This window comes from Passer montanus, unplaced genomic scaffold (genome assembly GCF_014805655.1).
Source record: "Passer montanus isolate IOZ18808 unplaced genomic scaffold, ASM1480565v1 scaffold18, whole genome shotgun sequence".
Lineage (NCBI taxonomy): Eukaryota > Metazoa > Chordata > Aves > Passeriformes > Passeridae > Passer > Passer montanus.
The window spans coordinates 12738554-12764958 of NW_024365381.1; the positions used below are offsets into that span (position 1 = coordinate 12738554).

The 26405-nt window shown below is 57.2% G+C and overlaps 2 protein-coding genes across 3 annotated transcripts in view; both read left to right on the forward strand.

Annotated features, from left to right (window-relative positions):
- The first annotated feature begins 1548 nt into the window (after positions 1–1548).
- MAPK8IP1 (mitogen-activated protein kinase 8 interacting protein 1) lies at positions 1549–26371 on the forward strand. Of its 2 annotated transcripts, none has more exons than XM_039705222.1 (12): positions 1549–1667; positions 8714–8819; positions 16178–16411; positions 20035–20116; positions 20646–21518; positions 22084–22159; positions 22566–22738; positions 23026–23135; positions 23259–23378; positions 24415–24485; positions 24814–24912; positions 25346–26371. In XM_039705222.1, exons 1-12 carry the CDS (start codon positions 1582–1584, stop codon positions 25416–25418), a joined length of 2103 nt encoding a protein of 700 aa, XP_039561156.1. In that variant the 5' UTR covers positions 1549–1581; the 3' UTR covers positions 25419–26371. The 2 variants fall into 2 exon arrangements, with proteins under 2 accessions (XP_039561156.1, XP_039561157.1); XM_039705223.1 differs by lacking the exon at positions 1549–1667 and adding an exon at positions 6538–6736.
- LARGE2 (LARGE xylosyl- and glucuronyltransferase 2) overlaps positions 19684–26405 on the forward strand; it is a 38873-nt gene continuing 32151 nt past the window's right edge. The window contains exon 1 of the mRNA XM_039705220.1: positions 19684–19695. The gene's annotated coding sequence lies outside the window, so the exon portion shown is untranslated. The remainder of the gene's footprint in view (positions 19696–26405) is intronic.

Sequence of the window (26405 nt, forward strand, 5' to 3'; positions counted from 1 at the left end):
CTGGTGACTTGACTAAGGTCATGTCACTTAAGGGGTGAGCTTTTGGTGCTTGGCATCCAAGCTGCAGGCTGGTGACCTGGCTAAAGGTCAGGTCACTTAAGGGGTGAGCTTTTGGTGCTTGGCATCCAATGCAGTGGTGAGCTGCAGTGGTTGTGATCTGGCTGTGGGAAAAGGCAGCATCCTTACTTTCTGTCCCAGGTCAGAGGCCAAATAACAGCCATGCTGCAGAGAAATCACATTTTGGTAGGCGGGTTTTGTGCTTTGTGATGGAGCTACATCAAAGCTCCCTGGATGAATGCTGGTGACTCTTGTGTCCTGCATGTAATACAGTTCAGTCTGTGCATCCAAACGGCAAAAGGGACACTTGGATCATCCTCAAGAGGCTGCCCCAAGCTTACCTGCACATGGTGACCCCAGAGGTGTGTGCTTGTCTCCACTCTAGTCCAGGAGTAACATCTCTTTCCAGTTTGTCTGGCAGGAGCCTAAGACTCCTGAGAGTCTGTATGAGCAGGACTGTATGCCTTGGAGGGCTCTGCCTGCTCTTCTCTGGAGGAGCAGCTGACATCCTGGGTCTTGGCCAAGAACTAATACATCGCCTCAATGGCAGTGAGCTCTGCGGTGTGAGAAACTGATGGGACTGGATGTTTGAACTGCCAAAGTGCCACTCCTGCCATCCAGGACTGTCACAGACAGGCACTGCGAGCACAGGGAATAAAGAAAGTTCTTCTGTTCAGGTACAGAAGTAGCCTTGAGATCTGAAAATACTGATGTTGTCCACTTCTGTGCACAGCACAACCTGCACAGATAGCCTGCAAAGCTTGGGGAGGAGAGGCAGGGGAGAGAAACCTGCTCAGGACAGTAAGGAAGAGTAGCAGCAGTACCACCCAAGATAAAATTCTTCTTGGACATAGCTGGATACAAAAATGGGTTTGTCCTTCTGGGGAGAGACCTGAAACCTTGAGATGTATTTTTTCCCCTCCTTTGTGCCTGTGGAAGGCGTGTGTATGCTGTTTTTTAATTCCCTTTGCAGTGCTTGCAGCCCTGGTGAACTTCGGCAGGTTTGCACTGAGGCTGCCAGACCTGTTGCCAGGTGCGGCAAACACGCCGGGGGTGCCACAGCACAGCGTGGCCGCTCCTGCTGCCTCCAGGCACCTCCCCGCTGCCGAAGAGACCCGTGCCAGTGCCCTCAGTGTCCGGCCCCTCGCCCGGGGCTCCTGCCTGCCCGCTCGGCCAGCCGGCCCCGCTCCTGGCGCTGCTCCTCCCGGCCTTGGGAGAGCGCGGCCGTGCCCCGCACCTGCCCTCGAGGGTGCGGCCTCCAGCTGCGGGCACATCTGTCCCGCCGGGGCCGGCGTTCCCCGAGGGGTCGGGTGCGAGGTGACGCTTCCATCTGCGCCGTGCCTGTCCTGCAGCTGCCGCCGGGAGCCGCGGGATGGAGCCTCCGGGCCGCGCCCCCGCTCCCCCCGCCCCGGCGGCAGGTATGTCCCTCCCCGCCGGCACCGCCAGCATCCCCCTCCCTTCATCCCTCCTTCCCTGCCTCCCTCCCTCCCGCCCGCCCTCCGCCTGCATGGAGAGAGCCACAGAATGGCGGAGCGAGAGAAAGGAGCTGCATCCCCGCCCGCCTCCTCACCCTTCCTGGGGCTGCACCTCGCCTCGCCCCCCAATTTCAGGTACCGGCCGCCGTCCCCCCGCGGAACCCTCTCGGGGCTGCCCCTGCCCCCTGCCCGGGGCAGCGCTCCCCATCTGCTGCAGCCCCCGCCCGCACGGCTCCGGCCCCCGCCTCCTCCGGCGCTTCTGCCCCTCGGTGCGCAGCCCCCGGCCCAGCCATCCCTCCTGCCCCCCGGCCCAGCCACCGCTGACCCCACCGCAGACACCGCTCCAGCCCCCCCGGCCGCTTAGCCCGCCCACCCAAGCCATGTTGGCCCTCGCCCCGCACATCCACCACTGCAGCTTCCCAGCCCCCTGCTTGGCCTCGTGTTCCCCTCGCACCCCATTCCCGCCCCCTTACCTGGCTCATCTCCTCTTACAACACCTCTTCCCCATGGAAGAAAAAAAGCTTCATCTCTCTCCCCTCCCCAAGGAAAGCCTTTTTCCAGCCCTTTCCTAGAAATCCCAGGTGCTTCTGCTTCCTTCCTGCCCCTGTGAAACAGGAACCCCAAGTGAGACGGTGGGAGAGTGCCAGAATTGATCCTCTTAGCAATACCAAGTGCTCCCATCGATTTGGGATGCAGGGGGCTGTGTCTCCTCTGAAACCCAATGAGGCTTGTCACAGGGACTCCTGATGGCATGGGCCAGACCAGGCATGCCTGTGGGTTCTGGAGCCTCTGGTGCCTGCTGAGGGTAGCTCTGGGACAGGGATGTGCTGGGTGGGTAAGGGAGGAGCCCTGCCCCGCCTGCAGGTGCGGTGTTCACTTGCCATCAGGGGTGGCTCGCTGCTCCTGGCAGCTGTGCCCTCGTCAGCCATTGCTCTCTGCTTGCCTCTGCCACCCAGGGGTGCTGGGGGGAGCTGCCTGAGAAGGGGGAATGGTACCAGCTGCCTTGCATGCTGAGATTTTGGGTGGAAAGGAGGGGATGGTCCACACTTGGGACCACAGCTGAGACCATGCCCTCCTCTGTGAAGCCCAGCCCCTGAGGCTGGGGAGCCCCTGGGTCCCTGTGAGGAAACAGATGGGTGCAGCCGAGCAGAGGTGGTGCTCAGGCAATTGATATTTGAAGGGCTCTGCTTCTGGACCCCCGTTGCTGGTGGCTCAGGCTCTTTGGCAGCTGCCTCCTATTGCAGCGCTGCCTGCGAGAGCTGCTGGGAGCTGTTGCAACATGGCTGGTGTACCCTGCAAAGCCAGCGATTAAACGCTGCCTCCGGAATCCTCCACACGGAGAGGGGGCTTGGCCACCGAGCCAGGGCTGGAGGCTGAGCTGCCGAGCAGCTCTGGGCCTACCACCTGTCCTGCTGTCCTGGAGGTAGCGGCTGTCCCCTGGGCACCCTCCTGCTCCCCAGCAACCAGCCGTGCCCTGGGAGGGAGAGCGAGCTGCTGCTTCTGGCTGTGCCTCAGATCTTTGGAAAAGGAGCTCAGTGTGCTGCCAGCCTGCTCCAGGGAAGAACTGACCGTGTGAAGGAGGCTGTGCAGCTGGGTGGAAAACTGGGGAATCAAGGCAAGAGTGCAAAATCTTCCCCGGGCACCAAGCTCAAGGTGTAAGTGGAAGAAAATGCAGTGATGTGTCTGAGCCTGGGGCAGGGCCTGGCAGATCAGAGGCGATGTTGTGGCGGGGAGTGTCGTGTGAGAAGGGAGCCATGCTTGTGAAACACAAGCTGGGTTATGTGTCACAGCTTGGCTTGTGCAGGGCTCAGTGAGGGGCTGTCCCCACAGATGAGCTGCCCCCAGCAGTGATGAGCACGGTTCAGAGTGAAGGCTCAGAGCACGGCTGGCAGCGAGGTGGGCCCTGCCCTCTGCCCCTGCTGGCTGCCTGCAGGATGAGGTGTTTCAGATTTCTGCCCTTTGCTACATGTACCTGCACTCCCAGCTCCGAGCGGTGACATGCCAGCCCAAGTATTCAGCTGGCTTGAATTGAGAGAGGGCTCGGTCCTGGCCAGCAAGCAGACTGAAGCTCTGAAGAGACCAGGCAGAGTGGCCTGGCAGTGATGGTTTGGTGCTGCCTGAGAAGAAGTGGGAGGAAAGGGATGGTGAGGTGATCCCTCCTTTAGCCAGGAGGTCCTCTAGAGGTGTCTGTTCTTCACGATGAAATAACAGCATTTTAGGAGACAGCAGTAAAAAAGTCATTCTCACCCACCCTCCCGTTGTTCTTAAGCTTCCCAAAGCCTTGCAGTGCAGTCTGTGTTCACTGGAACTCCTTAACATCTTTCTCTGGGACACTGTGTTGCAGCTCCTTGCCCTGCTAAGAAGCTTTGGCAGTGCTTTGTGGCAGGCTTTCTCTCTGTGGGGCCTCTCTGGGTTAGGGGTCCCTCTACCCAGCACTAGAGGGACAGGGAGGACTGGCACAGCTGGGGCACAGCTGGATGCAGGGCCCTGCAGAGCTCAGAGTGTTGCCTGTCCCACTGTCCCCAGCACTGTGGCTCTAATGTAGCTGGAACTGGGAGGGGTCACTGAGTGATCCCCTCTATCTCCTTCAGCTTTCCCTGATAAAAGCAAGGGGCATCCACCTAGCTAGTGGGCAGGAAGGCACCTAGGGAAAGAAACCCTTAGGGAGTTATTTCCACAGGTCAGGAGAGAGGGGAAACTACTCCACTACTCAGGGAGCCGTGTCAGAAATCACAGCCCTTTGGGAAGGGAGGGTCTCTCTGGGGGAAGAAGTTCTCCCAGACTTGTCGGGAAGTTCAAAGATGCACCTTCAGGCTGAGGCAAAAATCACTTTAGCTCTGGTTTGTTTTCTGTGTCTGTCGTGCTCATCTGGAGCTGTCAGCAAAGCCTGTCTGGAGGCAAGGAATGAGCTGGGCATCGGAATGGGGCTACCTGTGTTCTTGTGAGGGGGGACAAAAGGGTTGTCTTCCTCTGGTGGAGGGAGAGGCACCTTCTCACCGCTTCGAACAAAGCCGTCTCTGTGGCCACTGAGATGGAAGAGAAAGACAGGGCCCCGCCAAATGTAGGTTAATATTATTTTTTCCAGTGGTGCTGGTTACAGGACTTGCACACAGCACCTAACAGCAGACTATCAGAGCATGGCTTGGGCAGCTGGGCCTGTTGGAGTGCCCAGCTTCATCACATCATTTTTTTGCCCTGATTTTGCCCTGCATGGAAAATCCTCTGCAGTGGCAGTGGGCTGACAGGGGATGGGCTTAATCATAAGGGTGTTCTTAGGACTGTGATCAAGCTGCTCCTGCCATGGGCAGGTAACATCTGCCTCTGTTCATGCACCCATGTGTGTACTCTTGCTCAAAGCCCCTGAGCATCCCAGGTTTATCAGTTCTCATGCATATAGCAGGGCTGCCCACCTTCAGGTGCCGCTTGGCACATCCTTCAGGAAAGCACTCATAACCTGCAAGGACAGGGTTCTCCGACCCCCACAAATGGAGACAGACTCCCATATACCTGTGATGCCATGGCCATTGGCAAGGGAAGTTGGCCAAAATACACGTGTAGGTCCTGCTCAGACTTTCACTGCCAGTGATGGAGCTGAGAGGAGTCAGAGCTGTTTCATTTTGCTGGTATTTTTAGCCTCTTTGAGAAGCAAGAGAGGAAGGAAGGGGTGTTTCCACCATAGGGAGCAGAAGTGGGTAATGGAGAGCCTTCCTTGTGTTTCCTGGGAAGTCCTGGATCATCCATGTGAGAGGAGCAAAGGGCGCGAGTAATACGAAGATAGAGATTTCTTTATTCGTGGCACTAATTGAGGTTTCAAGCAGAAGAGGTGCCTCCAGGCAGAGCTGATAGGGAAGATGGAGTCCTGGATGCTGTTCTTGTGGGACTGAGTGACAATGACCACAGTGTGATGAGTGATATTCACCAGTGGTGAGGCACTGGTGGGGAGACAGCTTGTAACAGGTCCAGGCAGTCCAGGCCCTGAGCTGGGCTCCTGTGGCATCACCCTTTAACCTGTCCAGGAGCAAAGCAGGTGGTGGGAGATGCACCCATCACTTGGAGCTCCTGGAGTGGGTGTCAGTGAGGGGCGAGAGAGCAGTGCTGTGATGGTGGCAGTGGGGGTGCCACCCCACTGTGTATCAGAGTGGATGCAGCCTGTGGGGAGGGGGATGCCCTGTTCCCATCTCAGAGTCATGGTGGGTGCCTCTTCTAGAGCTACTTTGGCTTCATCTTTGGCAAGGAGTGAGTGGGTCTGAGAGGCACAGGGGTGGTTTAGGATTATGTGATCTGCTGTACCAACAGTTTGCCAGCAACACCTGATAACCCCTCCTGGGAAAGACCCCTATTTCCTTCAGCAGCAGAAGAGGTGTGGGAGCTGGCAGAGCAGCTCACCAGGTATTCCTCTGGCCTCAGCATGGGTTAGAGGTTGGAGAAGCCCAGGAATGATCGTGCCTGAGGCAGGAGTGGGTCTGGGGGCTAGGTGGGGGCAGACAGGGAAGGGCAGTGGTGCTAGCACTGCTCTGTGCTGGCGGGGCTTGTCCCTTGGCGAAGGCGCTCCCTGGGCTTGGAAGTGCAGCTGGCCATGACGCCGGTCCCGCTGTGCTGGGAACACTCTGGCCTTTGCATCGGAGAAGGGCCTCGCTCCGCCTGGGGAGGAGCTGGACAGATGCTCCTGTCTGTGTCCCCTGCTGTGGGGGACAGCAGTGCTGCAAGGGCAGGAGGAGGCCGTGTGCTGAGGGTTTCCACGATGGGGTTAGCAGATCCCCTGTGCCCACTGTGGGTGCTGAGGAGCCGAGTGCTGGAGCAAGACCAGGAGCCAGGCTGGCTGGCTGGCAAGCAGAGGCAGTCAGCATCCCCAGCAGAGTGCAGGGACTTGGCGCTGGCTCAGCTGGGGAGGTTATTTTTTTATTTTTTTTTTCCCCTCCAGGACAGCTGATTCCATCTATTTTTAATGAGCTTCCCCAGGTTGCGCAGTGAGGATAGAGAGCAGCGCCGGCAGGCACAGACTGCGACGGGGCAGGCGGAGAGGCAGTGGGCACCCAGGGCTCAGCTCTCACCTCCCTCACCGCTCCTCGCAGCAGGTCTGGGGCTGTTCTTTGGTGTGGGAGCGTGTCCTCCAGTGAGGGGGGGTCCTCCTCAATGCAGCTGCCCTTGAAAATGGAGTCGAGCACCGAGGAGGAGAGCTGGCTGGAAGATCAGTGGGAGAAATGGTAGGGGACCGGCTGGGCCTAGGGAAGGGGGGACAGTCCCGCGGGCATGCAGGGGAATGAGGGCAGCCCCTTGCTCCTGGGCACATCACCCTTCTCTGCGAGTGATGGCCACAGGACAGGAGCAAACTTGGCACGCAGCTGAGCCCAAAGTTTTGCTGGCTGCTCAGGGAGCTGCGTGACAGCCGGGCACCAGCGTGGCAGAAGGTGTCTGCACACCTCCTGCTGTGCCCAGCAGTGGCTGGCAGGGCAGTGCTGGGGAACTCGCTCAGCATCTCCCCATCCCCGAGAGCACGGGCAGGGCTGCCTGTCCCCATCCTGGAGTGGAGGGCACTGCCATCCTGTCAGGCTGCTCCTGCAGGGCCAGGGAGCCCTGGCAGCCCCTCGGCAGCATTGTGCCCTGAGCAGACCCCGCAGTGCTCACTGCATGGCGGGTGGAGGCCCCGAGCATCAGCAACGGCTGATGTCCCACCCTGGCCACCCGTGTAACCGGAGAAGAAATCAATTTCTGCTTTGAAGGCTCATCATGAGCCTCCTGCTCCGCCTTGCCTCCCTTCCATGGGCAGCAGGAGGAGACAGGAAAAGGGGGGTCCAGTCATCCCACCCTGTGCTGAAGGCTGTGTCCTTGCATTCCTGTTGTGTCTTGCAGGGGCTGCCTCCATGGGTGTGGCTGATCCCAGTTTTCTTCACCCCAGGAGCCCTCTACTAGTGGGGTCCTCGGAAACACAGAGGGAAGATGCTGCTTCACCCTTGGGCTTCTCTCACTCTTTCCCCTCTCCAGGAGCTGGGGCAGGGGGGATGTTACACCTCCATGCCACTGGGCTGGTGGCACTGCATGGGGGAGCCCCAAGATGTGCAAACAATGCTTAAAGTGAGAGTGGGAGCTCTGCAGGTCGCAAAGCACCATTCTCATTCTTTTCTCACTGCGCTGCTGGGGACAAATCCAGAGAGGGGTGATGGACTTGGCACAGCCCTTTCACCCAAGTGTTTCCCAGCCAGAGGAGCTGGGAGCAAAGGGAAATGGTGGCAAGCAAAGCAATGTCCATGACCACTCCAGACAAAACTCAGGGGTCTGAGTAGGTTGGCCAAGGACTTTTGAATTGGGCTTTTTTATTTTCCCCTGTGGTAACGAATAAGTAAGAAGAGCATTGAGGTACCACCATGTTGAAATGTTTTAATGCTCAGAAGCCAGGAGCACCTCACCACTCCCCTGGGGCTCATCAGCACATTTTCAGCTGCTAAAAGGATCTCTCTTGTTTTGAAGGGGTGTAAGGAATCTATCTGTGTGGCTGGGGCTGACAGCCCTAAGGGACCCCTGAGGCTGTGCAGACCAGCTCAGCAGCACTGATGTTCATAGGGATGCCCACAGTCACCCTGGGGAGTGATTTTGATCCAGAGGGAAATAGCTACCCTCTCTTACTGGATATCCCTCCCAGCTGCAGCTCAGGGGCTGGTTCTGCCATGGCTGAGAGATTTGCTGTGCTTACAGGTTCTGTGGGTCTTGATTGGCTCACCTGTCCCAGCAGGTCCATACTCCAGCTCTGCCCTGGACACAGCCTTTCCACTTTGTGTAGCCCTGGCCTTTGCCCTGTTGGGTGTCTGTGCCCAGCTGGGACAATCCCAGAGGCTCCCTGGGATGGTGTGAGCAGAACAAACCTCCTGTGGTGGGGCTGGCTGTTCTGTCTGTTCCATGTTCTCTCAGCCTGCATGTCCCTGCTGTCTTTGGTCAGGCAGGGACCGCTTTGGGGTGCACTCCTGCCTCCCAACAGTCATGGACCATGCCAAGCCCAGCCATTCAATGGGAACAGACCTATCCCCTCTGGGAAGAAGCTGCCTTCCCAGTCTTTCTTCCTAGCAGAGACTGGGAGAGCCTCTCCTGGGGTGTCAGTGCTGCTCCCAGCGCACAGGCACCACAGCACCCTGCACCCTCCTGCCCACCACTGGGGCAGTGGGTGACCAGGCCATCTCCACTCCCTCCAGGCTCACCCATGACATCAGCCTTGAGGAATTTGAGGATGAAGACCTCTCTGAGATCACTGATGAGTGTGGAATCAGCCTGCACTGCAAGGAGAGCCTGACAACCCGGGTAAGTGTGATGGGGATGGGCAGAATGTGCCAGTGGGGCTGGCAGGACCATCAGCCCACATGCAGGACCACCAGATCCCCAGAGTGATGCTTTCTCAAGGAGCCCAGTGCCATGGCCCCCGTTCCCTCTGCTTGGCAGTGCCCTCTGCTCATTCCAGCACAGTGCAGTCCTTTCTGTACCAGCCAGACTCAAGGGACTCAATCTCAAAGCTGGTGCATTTTGGTTTCCACTGTGCTGTAGGGGTTGGAGTTTGTTCCTCAGGGATGAGCCCAAGGATTGGGGTGTAAATGGGGGGCATGCCCCCATTTGAGCAGGATGACCAGCGAGCATTTGGCACCTGACAAGCATTCTCAGGAATCGAGGACATTTGCAAGGTGGCACCAAAGGCCCCACCTGGGCTGTGCCTCCTGTCCCCACATGCATCCCTGGACCTGCGGATGCAGCTGGGCTGGCATGGTGAGAGCTGTCCTCTGCTCACCAAAGGTGTTCTCTCTGCTTGCTAGCCAGCTTTAGCTAGAGCTGTTCACAGGTCTTTAGGAGGCTGGAGACCTGGAGGCTCCAGCAACAGGGATGAAGGAGGTAGCTCTAATGTCAGCAGGTGGAATAAAGATGGGAGCTGGGAAGCCTGTGCAGGTGCCACAGCTGGGTGTCCCATCCATCTTAGAGAGGCTCTCAAGAACCTGATGGGGTTCACACCATGGTTTGAACTTCCCTAGAAGGCCATGGGGGCAGAAATGTGGAGATAAATTGATAATTACATAGGATTTGGAAATATGCAGGGTGTTAAAGGAAAAGCCACGGCCTGAGCAGTCTCACATCACTCAAGGAATCACATACACACCACCTGAGACTTTTAGCTGCTGGGAGCAGAGTGTCTCTGTAGCAGGCAGCTCCAGTAAGCTGACAGGTGCCCTTTCGACCCCACACTCAAACACACCCTCACGCTAAGGCTCACTCCTCCTCCTTCAAGCTCGACCCTGGGTTTCCTGTAGCAAAGCCCCCAGCTCAGATTTCATAAAAATAAATAGTTTAGTGGTACAGCACCAGGTCAGCTCAAGCTGGGTGCCTGTGGAGAGGGATCCTGAACAAAGAAACCCCTGGGCAATTATACCCATACAACTCATGCACCCACCCCTCAGACACTCTCCATGCACCCCTTGGTCCAGTGGTGGTTTTTGGTCTGGGGTCTTCTAACATCTTACTGGGTTCTTTCTCTGTGTCTGTGCAGGCAGGCCATACACTGTTCTTATCTTGTGGAGTTACAGCTTCTGCTGACAGCTGGAGTCTCCTTGTCTTCTGGTTTGTACTTCTGGTGCACCTGCTCACTGGCAGAGCACGGCGAAATAAAAAAGCCCTAGGCTTGGGATAAACACTATTCAGCAACAACCACAGCAGCATCAGTGTGTTATCAATGCTCCCCTCATAAGAAAGACAAAACACAGCACTGCACCAGCTACTAGGAAAATTGCTAGGAGAATTAACTCAATTCCAGCCAAAAACATCTCTAGGTGTAAACTCACAGCTTGTGTCCCAAGGCTTCAGTAGCAGATCCAGCTACTGATGCTAGGCAAGTAAAGCTGAGCAAACTGCATACTGGAGCACACAGTATTGTAACTCTGTGAGCCCTTTCTACTGAAAACTTACTTATTTAAGCTAAGAACTAATACTTCTCAACACAGAGTTTCTGCATTTTGTCAATGTGTTTCATGCTAAAGGATGCAAATGCTGGAGGAGCAGCCAAGTGGTTTGAGAATCATTCTGTCCCTCAGAGGAAATACTTCCTCTGCAAAACTGATAAAGACCCAGCGAGGACAGGAAAGGCACAAGAATTTGTCGCAGATTTAAAATTAGAAAGTGAATTTGTGTCGTTTGGAATTCCTCACTGCAGGCAGGACGGTACAGGCAGACCTCATCCTTGGGAGGTGCAGGTGTCTTGCTGTGCTCCTTGGTCTAATTCGTGACCTTCCCAGCAAAAATTTGTCTGTTCCCAGGTATGGGAATGCTGCTGGATATCTCTGCTGCAACTGCAGGCTCCTCCTGCTATAGGATGTGATGGCCAGACTTCCCTGGGACAGTCTGGGCTCATGGGCTATGTATGCTGGAGGGAGGAGGGATAATGCTGCAGGGAAAACCAAGGGAAAAGCCAGTGCTGGGCATCCATGAGGGCACAGCCGCAGCGAGGGCCTGGCATTGGGAGGATCCTCCTGCCTGCAGTAGGTGAGGCAGACAGAGCCTTTGGGTGTGTTGCTGGGTTCGTCCCGTTACCCATCCCAGTTCCCCACTGCTGACAGCACCCCTGGGCTCAGGGCAGGATTTTATTTTTTTTTTCTCTACAGATTGACAGCCCTTGGCTGAAGTTTGGCAGGGAGGGGAAGGGGCAGGGGGGACTTGCAGCTCAAGCGCTGCAGCCCTTCCTTGAGGGAAACCCAGTCTCTTTTACCCATTTGAAACAGTTTACTCAGGGGGTTCTGTATCCCTGTGCTGCAACACAGAGACCTGACCCTCAGCAGAGGGTTGGCTCAGGCTCTGGGAGCGAGCCCCATGCCTTCCCTGGGGACAGCTCAGAGCTGCTTTGCACAAATGTCCGGGTGCACTGAGAGTCTGCTGGAGTGGGAGGGGGAGGCGAGGCTGCCGTAGGGGAAGCAGTGAGTTATTCATAAACACAGCAAAGGAGGAAGCTTATCATGCTCAGAAAAGATGCCTGCTAAAAATACGTCCAAATGGTTTATATGGGACACGGAGGATTGCCCGAGGAGCAAAACTAAAAGTGGTGACAACAATGGCTGTGAGAGGGGCTTTTCAATCCCAAATGTTGAAGGCGAGAGCCAGGGAGCTTTCCAAGCTGATTGCCATCCAGAGCAAGCTGGGGGCGACAGGGTTGCGGGATCTGCCTGATGGAAGCAGCGAGGCCCGGAGGGAGCAGCGTGGCCGGGCCTGCGTGCGGCGCAGGGCCGCAGATCAGAATGGCCGGCAGTCGGCATGGCCCACTGCATCGTGTGGGGCTGTCAGTGAGCTGGGAGCAGGGCAGCAGGGGCCGTGCTGGCGCCCTGCCCGTGGCGAGCACCCGGGGCCCCCGAGCAGCTGCGGCAGGGAGGTTGAGGGGCTGGCACCGGTCACCCCTGCAGGGCCAGGCAGCGGTGGAAGCATGGCAGTGGAGCATGGGAGGTGAAAGCAAGCTGCTGGCTCACTGAGTCACACCAGGGCACAGAGGCACGGGCAAGGAAGAGAGGATCTGGGGAGCACCGTGGGACACGGGGCTGGGTCACCCAGCTGCCCTGCTGTGAGTCTCTGGAGAGGTGGGCACAGTCACCCAACAGCGAGCAGGGAAGCACTGAAAGGAGCAAGGGGGACAACCCTGCCTGAGGGCTGCGGAGGTGGCTGCTGGATGGGGACAATCTGTGACCTTGATGAAGTGGGGGGTCTAGGCAGAGCTGATTGATGGCAAAACCTGTGGCAGTAACAGGCAGCTGGTGTGGAGGTCAACACCCAAACAGAGATGGGTTTTGGGGATTTTTTTGGTCCCAGGAAAACAATGACCTCGTTATGGGCTATTTTAGCAGCTCTTCAGAAACAGTGGCTCAGACACACAGAAACTGCAAGGAGGAGCAGACTGGTGTTTGTGCAGGAGGGAACTCTCCACTGACAAGGACCACACCTGGTGGATGGGAGACAATGTTCTAAGAGTGAAGAATAATACCATGTGAGACTGAAAAGAACCTTAATTTCAACAAGAAGTCCCCGTGAATGAAATGAGAAGTGAGATAGGCTGAGGAGAGGCTCATAGGAGGAGCAGAGATGTCATTTGGGCTGTTGAATGGCAAAGCAGGAGGCCAGCTGGGAAGGAGCTGGGGCCACAAGGGCGAGGGACGTCACCTCTACCTCACCAATGGCAGCAGTCAGGTATGTTGAGAGGATAGTTGCAACAAAAGCACCAGACTTGGGGTTTCGCCTTATTTTAGTGGATTGGAAATCCAGGGTGACAAGATCTGGGTTTCAGCAAAATGGATCCCAGCAAACGGCCAGGCAGAGGTTAATAGAAGTTTAATGCCCGATCTGTTTTCCAGGAACTGTGGAAAACAGTTAATGCAGGAATGAAAAAAAAAAAATTAAAAATAAATACCTCTCTTGGAAATACCTAAGAGCATGAGAACAAGTGCCCAAAGGGAAAAGAGCCGATGAAGGGCTGTTTCAGACCTTTTCATGCAGAGCCTTCATGGGTCTGCATGAAAAGGTCTGAAACAGCCACAAAGATACAGATATGTGGAGGAAAAAAACAGTTTTTTTCAGCATAATAATATTGCTGGGAACGCCAGAGGCTTTTTCTTGATGTTCAGCACCACTGATCCAAGTGTGCTGCTGCTGGCAGCTGCTCCCAGAAGGCCAGCGGGACCCACTGCAAAGAGGGAAGCAGCTGCCATGAGCCTGCCATCCAGGGACTGGTGAGGAACTGGATGTGGGGGCTGGGAGCAAAGGACAGGGCAGCAAGGTGGCTGCTGACTCCGTGCAGCTTTTCACAGGCTGTCCCATGAAGCTGCCTCTGTGGTCCATGGCCAGCTGTGGCTGTGCCAGGCGGGGGGCAGAGAGGCGTCTCCTGGCGCTGTGAAGCCAGCCGGTGGCGGGGAGAAGGGGCACAGTTGTGCCTTCTGCTCTGCAGGTCCCCCTCGCTTCCCTGCGCTCACAAAATGCTTTCCCCAGCTGAAGGTTTTGCTACTCCTCTTAACAGTGAAGGCGGTGAGAGTAGGGCAGCAGGGAAGACTTGCATCAGTCAAGAGACATTTTGTGTATCACCCCACTCCTCTTGTTCCCTTTGCTAGGGAAGTGAGCATCTTCCTCAGGTGGGCAGCATCCCCCACACATGGGATTCCTCAGTGATCCCAGTACCTCTCAGTTGCAGCAGGGCTCATTCTGCCCCAGCCCCCTGGAACCATGCATCACAGCATTGGCACTGTCAGACACCAGTTTCTGGACACTGGGACCTTTTGCCATTGTGACGGCACCGTGCAGGTGGGAGGTAGGATCAGCAGGAGCGCACCAGCATCATATCAGTCCCAGGGACAGGTCTGTAAGGAAGCACAAACATCCCTGTGACTGCACTGGGGATGAGGTGTGCATCTTGTGTTTATCCTGCCACAAGATTTGGGCACTGGTATTGCTCTCCCACAGGGCAAAGGGACTTTGGGAAGTCACCTCACCATTGCATCTGTGCTGAGACATGAGCGTGCTCAAGCTGACCTTAGGTGACATTAATTTGTTCCTGGAGGGCTCCCGAGGCAGCCTGTTCTGGTGGGCAGTATCCTTGCAGTTAGAAAGGCTTCCCAATGTCTAGTCCCTGCCCTTGCTTTGCAGCTCACTGCAGGTCTCACTCACATGGTAAGGTGATTGATTTCTGTGTGGTTTCAAAATCACTTTGTTGAGCTACAGGCCATAAATAATACCTGCAGTGGCTATAGTTTCCCCCTAGTTTTTGAACCTGGAATGCTGCACCCCTGCTAGGGTGCCCTTTTCGTCAGAATGACAGTGATTTGCTTTTCTGCATCCTTCCGGGACTTTTCCCTCTGTGAGTTTTCCAAGTGATTGCTACAGCTACAGGATTATGGAAGCAGCATTATTAGCAGTCTAGGTTGAATGTCACCAGCTGACTCCAATACACCCACTTTGGCTAGGTATAATCTATTCAGCTGGCATTTCCCTCCAGTTCTTTCCCAGTGCCTTGGTTTCATTGTTAAAACCCATGTCATTTGTCACAGACAGAAATGCAGAACTTGTAGCATGAAGGCTAAGGCTTAAAACAAGAGATTTAAATGTTTGAAGCTTCAAGAGGACAAGTATTGGTGGCAGTGCTTCTCCAGTTGCTCACCCACTACAGGACTTCAGCAAGGACACTGGGGAAATGAGTCCCATGAGAGGGTTTGTACTGTGCCTGCAGCAGGCAGAGCCCTTCCTGTGCTGGCTTTTGTCTGAGTTCAGGAGCTGGTAGCAGCAAGAGCTCTTGGAGCAGCTGCCAGAGCTGCTGGGGCTGTTTCCTCTCTCATGACTCAAGGGGCATCCTCCATTCAGCTGGAGACATGGATAGTATTCAGCTGCAAAATCCCACCCTTCCCCACCTCTGCCTGCTGAGGAGTCACCACAAGCAGCTGATAACACAGGCAAGTCAACTCCACGATGCCAAGCTGCTGCCTTTATTTCTGGCTGCAGCAACTTGTGCATGTGTGAGCTGCAGTTAATGCAAGGAGGGGGCCTTGGGAAGGCACCCACGGACCTTCAAACACACACAGAGGTGACATTGGTGCCTCTTTGCCCAGCAACATAGCCACAAGGAGTGGGTCCAGCCAGGGTGGTGGGATGGGACACCTGCTCCTCACGGTCCCCACAGGCCACAGTGGCCACCCTGTTCCAAAAGGGTACAGGGGAAAGACGGGAGCTGCCTCCAGCCAGAGCACAGCCAGCACCAGCAGGTGACTGGAGATCCAGTGCCGGGCATCCTTCCATATGGCCTCAGGTTTGATATATGCAAACGCATGCAAGGAGTGGGCAGAGAAAGCTTGTCAGTGAGTAAGACAAGGGGGAAGGAGCTGCTGGTCCAAGTGGGCACTGCAGGGAAGGAGGAGCCTGACTCCTTTCAGAGGTGTGCAGTGAAATTTTCAACCCTGTAGAGAGAAAAAGCAGTAGTAGTAGTAATGCAGTACATGGGGCCAGCATGGTGGTGGGTTCTCCACCTGTGAGGATGTTCAGGGGTGATGGACAAGACCCCAAGTGACCTGCTGCAGGCAGGGGCTAGACAAAGTCTGATCAAACTGATTACATGCTTGTATGAGTCCCACCTGCCAGGACAGGAAGGAAGAAAGGGCACAGTGTACCTTGGAAGGAAGAATCATGGGGCAGCCCAGGCTGGAAAGGACCTCAAAGCATCACCGGGCCAAACGCTGTGTGGGAAAGGGAGTCTGGGTGAGACGATCTGGCACACTCTCTAGTGGCGTCTTGAAAATCTCCAGCGATGAGGACTCTACCATTTCCCTGGGGAGGTTGTTCTGCGGAATGGTTGTTCTCACTGTAAAAAATGTCCTTGTTATGTCGAGATGAAAGCTGGGTGTGCACGTTTGCGTGCTTCGCAGTGAGTGTGGCGGCTGCATGTACCTGCAGACAGACACCTGCCGGGAACAAGCCCCATCACTAAGGGACAAGGATGCTGCCCGCACCTGCCTGGGGAGGGGGCGCGGGGCTGCGCGGCTCCGGGAATAACATCGCTGCCCCTTTAAAAGGCAGCGGCCGCGGGTGGCAGCGGCGGCCGCGGCCCCGTGCCCGGCCCCGCGGGAGGCCCGTCCCGCCGTGTGGCCTGATCGCGGCGCTAATCCCGGCAGGGCCATGTGAGCCGGGCGGGCGGCGCGGCCCGGGCGGCGGGCGGCGGGGAGGCCAGCCGGCTGCAGGCCGAGATGCTCCAGCTCGACCTCATCGACGCGGCGGGGGACACGCCGGCCGAGGAGCAGACGGCGCCCGAGCCGCTGCAGAAAGACCCCCCGGCCGGGACCACCGAAGTGTACAGGCCGAAGAGACCCACAACCCTCAACCTCTTCCCGCAGGTGCCTCGCAGCCAGGTGAGGCGGGAGGGGGTGCTCGGGGCGGTGGGTGGTGCGGGGGAGGAGGAGGAAGGATGCTCCCGCCGTCTGCCGGGAGCTTTGTCTCGGGCGGATGGAGGGAGGGGGTGGGATGGAAGGGGATGGTGGGCTCGGCTGGAGGGGTGGCGGGGCTCGGTACCGCGGCAGCCGTCCCCGCCATCCCGGGTCCCTTCTCCCGGCCGCTCCGTTCCGGGGCAGCGCAGGCCGAGCCCGAGGGAGCGATCTGCGGGCCCGGGGGTGCCGGGGGCCTGAGCACGCCCCGGCCGCACACCGCCGAGCATCCCAGCACGGCGCTCGGCGGGCGTTCTTTGAGGGGCTGAGGCCCCGGGTGGGTCCTGCTTTCATCTCTGGTGCCGGGGTGGAGAGGGAGCACGCCAGGAATAGTGTCGGGAGTGAGATGTGCCCCAGCAGGGTGCGGGTGGCGTGGCAGAGAGCCGTGCGGCAGGGGCAGGGTGGGAGCTGTGAAGAGCTCCTGTGGGATGGGGAGCAAACGGGGCAGGGATACCGAACGCGTGAATGAGCCATCGCGGGACGGGGCACCACAACACGGACTGGCGAGCCCAGGGCCGGCAGCAGCAGCTGGCTGGGCTCCAGCGGTCCCGGGTTGGGGCAGCACCAGCTCTGGGGCAGGCTGGTGACACCAGGTGACCCATGCCTGGCAGTGGGGACATGGTGGCCTCAGCTTCTGAGCGGTGGTGCCTGGCAAGAGAAGCATTAATGTCAGAACCCCGTACAAAATCTGAGAGACCGAAAAGCAACGCCCAAAATGGTGGCCAGGAGAACAAGGGGGTACTGTTGTCTCACTCACGCTCAGATTTTGTAAAGATTTTGGATGGTTTTAGCCAAGACTGCCTGCCCCACACAGCCATGGTGTCACTGTCACCCCTGGAGTGGATGATGTTTAGGTGCCCTGCATCCTGACCCCCGAGGCGGCGGCTGGAGTCTCTTTGCTCTGCTGCTTCTGCAAACTTCACAAGCCCACGCAAAGTGCACGACGTGCAGGGCTATTTTTGCCGCCCTCCTCCATTCAGCTCTGCCTTCTGCCAAGTAGGAGGATTTTCGTCGCGGTGACGTTCAGCCGAGGAGCATGAAGTGAGAGGCAGGTGTCCCCGTGGGTGACAGATGGGGAGTAGTCAGAGCTGGGTGTCACCAGCCCAGCACCGGCAGCTGATGCCAGCTCTCTGCCTGAGGCCATGGGTGGGAGGAGGAGGAGGAAGGCACAGAGCCAAGGATAGGCGCCCGCAGGCAGCTGGCACCGGGGACAAAGGCAGCAGGGCTGGGGAGGAGTGGGGGAGCTCCACTGAGCATAATGGACAAGGGGACAGCAGCAGCCTTGTCCCACCCTGTGCAGGGACCACGAGCAGCAAGTGGTGTGTGGCAGCCACATCCAGCTGGGGAGCAGCAGGGCCTTCTCCCAGACACTCAGTCCCAACCCCAGTGTCCGGGGGTGGGAGCAGGCATCCAGAGAGGGATGGGGGTGGGGGGAATTGCAGAGATGGTAGGCTGGGGAGGGGAAGCTGATGGTCCCTTTGCAAGGAGATGGTGAGGCTGTGGAGCTCACTGTGAGGTGTGGGCACAGCTGAGCTGAAGACATGGGGAATGGGAGAGGGGGCTTTGCTGCAGCTGGCAGTGGGAGCCTGGAGCCAGCAGGGATGGTGGCACAGGACTATGGCATGGCTGCCAGGTAGGATAGTGCTCTTGGTAAGATCTAGTGAGAAGCTGGCTGTAAGGTGCTTGGGGTTCCTGTTCTGGATGCCTACCTCTGGCCAGAGGCACTTTCTCCCTCTCTCTGTGTGGTGCCCTGAGGAGAACACAGGGTGCAGGGCATCCCTTGGGGACCAGCCTGTCCCCAGTCTGTCTCCACTTGTGTGAGACACTGCATCCCCTTGACCTGCCCAGCTCCTTTCTCCTACAAATAGTCAGAAGAGGGACCATAGCCATGCATCCTCTCTTGAATGCCCATTTGGGGCACCAGGCACTCTGCCAGACAGGGTGTTCACAAAACAAAGCATCATCCCAGCCTCTGCTCTTGTGGGGCCAGGATCCAGTCTGGTGATGTTTCAGTTGCTGCTGGGCACTCTATGATCATCATCCCAGGCAGGTGGCCTGGAAATGGTGAGAGGAACATCCCCAGCTCCCCAGAGGGCAAGAGGCAGCTATTGTGACTGTCTAGGTTCATCCTCTAAGACACTGTGAATGCCTCTCCACCCTGCAGGGCATTACAGACCCCTGCGTGCTCTGGCCCTGTGGCATGGCTGGGCTCAGTGGGCTGTGCCTGCTGCATTGCTGCCTTCTTTCCCAGTCCAGGCAGCCAGGCTGGCTTGTGTGTGCTGGCCCTGTGGCACTCTGCACGCAGAGGCCATTGTTGTGACAGCTTGCCTGGCCCACATCCCGGCCCATGGTGTCCCTGGGAAAGGCTAGCAGGGACGTGCTGTTATTTGCCTTGGCACAGGCGAGACTCATGAGGGCCGTGGTGGGAGGTTGCCAAAGCTCTGTAAAGGGGGTCTCTCCCTCCCCACATGGAGGCAGGGGTCTTGCAGGCATGGTTCAGCAGTGTGTGACAGGATGGAATTTTGGGGCAAAGGCTTCCTTCATGTCAGTGAAGAGGCAAAGTAAGGACAGGGCAGCTCCTGTGCTGCTGGGAACAGCTGCGGGCTGGTGATAAGGCCGTGAGAAAATCCAGGGAGTCCCAGCGGGGCTTTGGTACTTAAGCAAGACCTAACAGTGCAAAGTGCTGCAGCTGGGGCAGAAACATCTAGTGCCCATAGGAGGGGCTGAGAGCATGTAGCCGGGGACAGCCTGGGGATGGATGAGGGTTGGCACTGCACCAGGCAGGATGCCACATCCTGTGGGGGCAGGCAGGGAGGACTTGTCCCCCCTCTGCAGGAGGGCCCTCATTAGAGGGGACTCTGTGCCCTTTGCTCCCTGGGTGTTGCAGTGAGGCTGAGCATGTGTTCCCTTGTGCCACCCAGGGCTGGGCAGGCAGGGCACAGCACCCACAGAAACTTGCCCAGGCATGGGCAACATGGATGGCCTGATCCTGCCTCTCCTCTCACGCTGCTCAGGATTGACATCTGCTAGTGAGCTGTGTATGTGTAGGTTTGCATACATGCACACTATCAGTGAATGCCCCTGTGTACACCCAATACAGATGTCTCCAGAGGCAGGCATTAATCTATCCAGTAGCTGGCTTCTAGCTGAGCAGCAGCACAACACCTGGTCCTTGGCATTTCCCCCATTCCATTCAGCTGGGTGGTTTGAAGGTAGGCAGGGCTGGCAGAATGGGAGCAAAGCATGCAGGCAGGCTCAGGTCTTGATTTTTTTTTTTTGTCTTGGGCCTGTCCAGCTGTGGGCTTCTGCAGCTGAGTTTCCCTTGGTGGGGGAATGCAGCCCAGCTGGCTCCGTGCCCACCCTGCTTCAGCATCATGCCAGCTCTTGCAGCAGCAGCATGGTGAGATCTGGGGCTGGTGGTCTCCCCGAGCATCATGTGCCCCAGCATGCCCAGCTGAGCAGGGTGCTCTGGGCCCAGGGAGGAATGGGTGCTGCCGTGCCACATGCTGTTTACTGTTCAGGCTATAAGGCAGCTTTGTTCTTCTCCTCAGGACACTCTGAATAACAACTCTCTGGGGAAAAAGCACAGTTGGCAGGAGCGGGTGTCCCGGTCGTCGTCCCCTCTGAAAACGGGTGAGTTCTCAGGCTTTTGGCCAGGGTCAGCTCCTTGCACCCTTTCATGGTGCTCAGGAGCCTGAGGCAAGTGGTGCTGGAGCAGGAGGCTGAGGAAAACATACCACATGGATGCAGGCTGCATGTCTGTCTTGCTCTCTACAATTACCTGAAAAGAGATTGTTAGTGAGCTGGGAGTTGCTCTCTTCTCCCAAGTAGTACAGAGTAGGACAAGAGGAAGCAGCCTCAAGTTGCACCAGGGAAGTCTAGGCTGGATATTAGAAAAAATTTCTTCGTTGAAATGTTGAACAAGCATTGGAACAGGGAAGTGCTGGAATCACCATCCCCGAAGTGTGGAAAATTGTGTAGATGTGGTGCTTAGAGACATGGTTTAGTGGTGGACTTGGCAGTGTTAGTGCTTAGACTCGAGAATCTTAGAGGTTCTTTCCAACTTAAGTGATTCTGTGAGTCTGGGTGGCATCCCTGGACACCTTCCCTGTCAGGGAGCATTCCCTGTGTGACTGTCTACGCTGCTCTGCTCTCCCTGCAGGTGAGCAGACCCCTCCCCACGACCACGTTTGCCTGAGTGATGAGGTCAATCACCAAAACAGCACAACCTCCACCAAAGACCGGGGCACATCCACGGAGAGCCCGTGCCGGCGCACAGCAGCCACACAGATGGCCCCAGCCTGCGTTGCCTCGTCCCGGCCGCCCGAGAAGCACCAGGCCAGCAGCCGGGCCCCACCACACGGTGCCAGCGTCGTGGTGGTAACGAGGGGCCCCGAGGCCCACCGGGACCGCATCCGCTACCAGACGGATGTGAGGCTGGAGGCCACGGAGGAGATCTACCTGACGCCCGTGCAGAAGAACTCGGACCCCCTGGAGACTGACAAGCCGTTCCTGTCTCAGTCCAGTGAGAACCGCATGTCCATCAGCTCTGACATTGACACCTCCGGCTATTCGGCCCTGGCAGGGAAAACCAACCCCTCCATCAGCGAGGAGGATGAGGTGCTGGACTACATGTCCTCCCCCGACAAGACAAACCTGCCCAGGGCCTCCTGTGGTGGCGGGAGCGGTGGCTCCCGGCCAGGGCACAACCTTCAGCGAGCCTCTGTGAGTTCGGACACCAGTGCCCTCTCCTATGACTCTGTCAAATACACACTGGTGGTGGATGAGAACGTGCAGCTGGAGCTGGTCAGCCTCAAGCAGTGCTACTCAGGCTACAGTGATGAGAGCGACTCGGCCACAGTCTACGACAACTGCATCTCTTCACCCTACGAGTCAGCCATTGGCGAGGAGTATGAGGAGGATGCACTGAAGCGTGACTCAGTCTGCCTCTCTGAAGACTCCACCCCCGAGGCAGACATCCACTTCTCCAAGAAGTTCCTCAATGTCTTCATGAGTGGTCGGGCACGCTCCTCCAGTGAGTGCTGGGCACTGGGGGAAGGTGGGCTGGTGGCTGCCTGCCTCGGCAGCCCTGCCTGTCTCTGGTACATGCTCAGGAGACAGGAAGCCACCAGCAGACATCAGCCCCAGTTCTGCTTGCTGCAGCCTGTGGCTTTGTCCCTGGTGGTCCAGGAGGCATGGTGGGGCTTGGAAAAACATCGTGTCAGGTGGGGGTGGCAGCAGGTGTTTGAGGCTGCATTGAGCTCACAGGGGGCCATCATATTCCTGGCATGCCACACTCCTCTCCAAGCCCAGAAGAGCACTGTTGGCATGCTCCAGCAGGCAGGGTCTCCCATGGTGTGGCTGGTCCCATGCTGGTGTCACAGCTGTTTGTGTTGGCGCAGGGAGGCCTTGTTCCCAGCAGGACTGATGGGCACCAGCGCAGCAGCTCCAGCCATGTCTCTCTCCTGTGGCATCACCTGGCTTTGTCTTGGATGAGCCATCCTGCAGGAGCCTCAGCAGATGGCCTGGCCCATGTCCTTCTCTTGGCTGTGATGCTGATCCCTCAGTGCTGACATGTCCTCCTCTGCCTTTGTCCCCAGGTGCCGAGTCCTTTGGGTTGTTCTCCTGCATGATCAACGGGGAGGAGCAGGAGCAGACTCACCGTGCTGTCTTTAGGTGAGCTTGCAGGCACACACAGTGTCCCCAGCCTCTATCAGGGGCAAGCTGGTGCTGCACTCGCACCAAGGTGGAGCCAGCACAAACTCCAGTGTTTCTGGTGTGGGAAGCCCTGGGGAACAAACCTGTAGCTCATGCCCTGCCCAGGAGCAACACTTGCCCAGGCTGCTGCATGGGCAAGGCCTCTGAGGAGCAGCTTGGGTGGTGCCATAGGGGATACCCTTGCATTAGGTGTCAGGATGCTGCAGCCTGTTGAGCCCAAGCCTCCTCCAGTGCTTTATATAGCATGCCAGGTCCCCATGGCTACCAGGGCAGTGTCTGGGCTGGTGGTGGCTGCCCCAGCAGTGTACCAGTGAGAAGGCCACCACACTGCTAGCCAGCCAGCTGCTAGTGCCCCTCTGCCCAGGTTTGTGCCTCGCCACGCGGACGAGCTGGAGCTGGAGGTGGATGATCCTCTGCTGGTGGAGGTGCAGGCAGAAGATTATTGGTATGAGGCCTACAACATGCGCACAGGAGATCGGGGCATCTTCCCTGCCTACTATGCCATTGAAGTCACCAAGGACCCAGACCATGTAACAGGTATCAAGCCTCTGTGTGCAGCCTGCTGATGTCCCCAGCTTGCACCACATCCTCCCTGCTGAGCAGTCTGGTGCTGAGCAGGGGGCAGGGGGGAGGACCAAAATGGGCATCCAGCAGGGAGCAATGAGCAGGTTCTGCTGTGATACTGGGAGTTGGTAGCTGGTGTTGATGGAAGCTTTCCCAAGGCAGGGAAAAGCACAGGGGTGGGAAGGTGGAGAGGGGAGGTGGAGCTCAGCCCACATAGCTGGTCACCAGAGATGATCCCTGCCATGTGCTCTCTCTTCCAGCTCTGGCCAAGAGCAGTGACTGGGTGGACCAGTTTCGGGTGAAGTTCCTTGGCTCTGTGCAGGTTCCCTACCACAAGGGCAATGATGTGCTCTGTGCGGCCATGCAGAAGGTAGTGTCCCACTCCATCCCAGGGAGGAGGAGTGCCTGCTCCATCTGGCAGCAGGGCAGAGCCTCAGTGGGGAATCATCATCCCTGCTCACGAGCCGCACGGCTTTGTCTCTGTGTGCTGCAGATTGCCACCACGCGCCGCCTCACTGTGCACTTTAACCCGCCCTCCAGCTGCGTCCTGGAGATCAGCGTGCGCGGGGTCAAGATTGCTGTGAAAGCTGACGACTCCAAGGAGCACAGCAAGGTAGAGCCCCCTCCCTGCCCATCTCATCCCTCCCCTGATTGCTGCTCTTGACTGGCTCGTGCCCTCTGTGCTATGGGCCATGATTGCATATCAGAATTAAGGGTTTCCACTCCATGTCTGAGCGTGTGAGAAACACCATCGTCAGCGTTTTAGGCCCACCATTGAGGTCCCCCTTGCCTCACAAGGCCCCAGCTCTGCGCAGTACTGCCAGCTGATGCTCTCACAGCTGCCAGGCATGTCACTGCACTGGGATTCTGCAAGCTGAGCCCTACCCGGTAATCTGTCAGCTGCTTCTAAACCTTTCTGCTGCTATTTTCAGTGGTGTCCTCCAGATCTGCCCTGTAATCTCTTTATCTGGCAAGGGCAGGCTGCTGATTAGCATTCTGCATAAGTAGCCTAGTAAAGCACATTGGGATGCTGAGCAGAGGAAAGTGAGGGCTTTGCAGCAAGCTGTTGGGAAACCTCCCTTCCAGCTGAGGGATAGGAGTAGCTCATGGCTCTGAGTGCTGTGATAGAGCTGGGGTGAGGTTTCTACAAATCTTGCCTATATTCAGAGGATGCCATCAACTTAGCTGCACTTTAGACATGTATAAATAATTTTTCATTTGTGGCTGGACCCTTTGACACCCAGGCTTCAATTGACTTGTTTAGTTCTAAGTTATCTGTTAATCTTCTATGTACTAGTGTTTCTGGGAGCCTTTTTGGTGAAGAAGGAGGGCTGTGTGTGCTGGTGAACAGCAGCACTGACTCTAGCCTGAGTACAGTCTGACTCAGGGTCTCCAGGGAAATCCTGCAGGAGCTACTGGCGGTAAAGGCAGCTGAGGTGAGAGCCAGCAGGGCTGCCTGGAAAAGCTCCCTTTGTTCAGGTGCTTGGAACAATCCTGAAACTGCTGCTGATAGCAGCCCAGGATTAGTCTCCAATTAATTTCACACCTCAGTCTCCAAGTGCTATTTCCAGTGGCCAGAGACCAGCTGCACTGCAGGGTGTGGGGAGAAAAGCTCTGACAGGTCCCCTGTCTCTCTCTCTCTCCCCCAGGTAAACAAGTGTAGCCATTTTTTCCAGCTGAAGAACATTTCCTTTTGTGGGTACCATCCAAAGAACAACAAGTGAGTAGCAGGAAGTGTAGTGCAGCTCTCAACACCAGTAGCTCAGCAGCGAGGCTTTGCTGCCTTCCTGCTCCCTGGGGATAGCACGGCTGGGGCTAGGAAGGGAAGAAGAGGTTTCTCAGAGCCCTGGTTTGGAGGACTCCCTGTGAGCCCAGTGCGGCAGCTCTGGACATGGGCTGTGGCATGACCTTGGGGTGGCCACCAGGATTTATCAGGGGGGTTTAAGGTCCCAAATCCCTATGCTTAACGGTGGGTACACCTCAGAGGTGCTGGGGTACCTGTGCCTGCTGGTCTGCTGGTGCAGTCACATCACTTTCTTTGCCCCCAGATATTTTGGGTTTATCACCAAGCACCCTGCTGACCACAGATTTGCCTGTCATGTCTTCGTCTCGGAGGAGTCCACGAAGCCACTGGCGGAGTCTGTAGGGTGAGTCCTGGCTGGGCAGAGGAGGCTGGCTCATAAAGGGCAGGAGGAACAAGACAGCCAGGCTGAATCCTGCCATCTCCCCCTACATGTGGGGCTTGGACCTGGCCCCAGGCTGGCACCTCTTCCTCAAGTGAGATGCTTGGCTTGAGAGTCAGGGCTGACAGGGCTATGGGCATCATATTCCTGACAGTACTGGAACAAGTCCCAGTGCAGGGCTGGGCAGGCAGATGGCTGAAAGTGATGCACTGTGCAGGGAATCAGAGCAAGGATGGAGACCCTATGGCTCTGATGGCACCTCTGAGGCTAATGCAGAAGAGGTCAGGCCTGGGGGGGTCAAACAGGCCACAGGGAGTGAGGGTCAGGATGGAAACAAGTATCTATAATTGCCCTGTGGGGGGGCTGCTGCTAAGCTTTGCCTGGTGCTGTGTTGCAGGAGGGCTTTTCAGCAATTCTACAAGGAGTATGTGGAGTACACGTGCCCCACAGAGGACATCTACCTGGAGTAGGGGCTGGCACAGGCACCTCCTGCACAGCCAGGGCTGCAGTCTCGCCCCTTCCCCGTGTCGTGCATGGACAAGAGCTGCTTTGAGCCTGGAGGAGGAGCGGGCCCGGGGCAGGGCTCCCCGGGGCCCGGAGCGCCGCCTCTTGTCGTGACTCCCCTTCCTCGGGCTGGGGGGACGGGAGGGGGGAGGGCTGGACAAATTGTGTTTATTGTACAAAATACTCTTAGTTTATTCTACCAGAGAAGCACCCGCTGGGTGCCCTGCTTGTGAGCAGTTGGTGGGGGGCAGTAGTGTGCTCGTGCCCTTTCCAGCTGCAGGCTGGGGTGACAGCATCTCCTCCTTGTGACCATGGCACAGCTTCCTGTCACATCCATCTGGGGTGACTTTTAATTGCAGGGGCAGAGTCAGTCTCTTGCAGTATGATGACACAGCAGCTACAGAAAACAAGACCCACATGCTGGCTCCTGCCTGGGAGATGGGATCACCTCCCTGCCAAGCCCTGGGGAGATGGCTGCTGGGCAGAGGTGGCAGAGGAAGCCCCAGTATCCCCTCTACCAGATCCAGAATGAGATGAGACAGCTTTCCCCTGCCTCTGTCCCCATCCCTACCCCTTCCATCCTGTATCCATGCCCTGGGGAGAGAGAAAAATTGCCCTCATACCTCCCTGCAGTAACTATACCCTTGGGAGGGAAGCCTTTCTCTGCCCCTTTCCCCTCTCCCCCAAGCTGCAGGTGACAGAGGCAGGGCAGGGGCACCCCAGCTCAGTGGGGCTCAGCCCCTGCACAAAGCTGGATGTCTGCCTGAAGTGGGACAGGGAAGGGCTAAAGGCTGCAGGGAGCCGTGCGAAGCACCAGGGAGGTGGAAGAGCTCTCCCGGTCCCTGCAGCCAGTGATCTCTGTGCTTCAGCTGGATCTGCTGTGATGGCAACAACTATTAAATATGATGGTTCCTGGAGCGGAGCTACTGTGGTGTTTGTTTCCCACTGCAAGG

Excerpts from the sequence above, each read along its gene's own strand:
- MAPK8IP1 (XM_039705222.1), top strand. The coding sequence starts at position 1,582 with ATGGCGGAGCGAGAGAAAGGAGCTGCATCCCCGCCCGCCTCCTCACCC. Across the intron at positions 22,739-23,025 it reads GGACCCAGACCATGTAACAG|CTCTGGCCAAGAGCAGTGAC; the intron begins GTATCAAGCCTC and ends TCTCTCTTCCAG. Across the intron at positions 23,379-24,414 it reads ACTCCAAGGAGCACAGCAAG|GTAAACAAGTGTAGCCATTT; the intron begins GTAGAGCCCCCT and ends TCTCTCCCCCAG.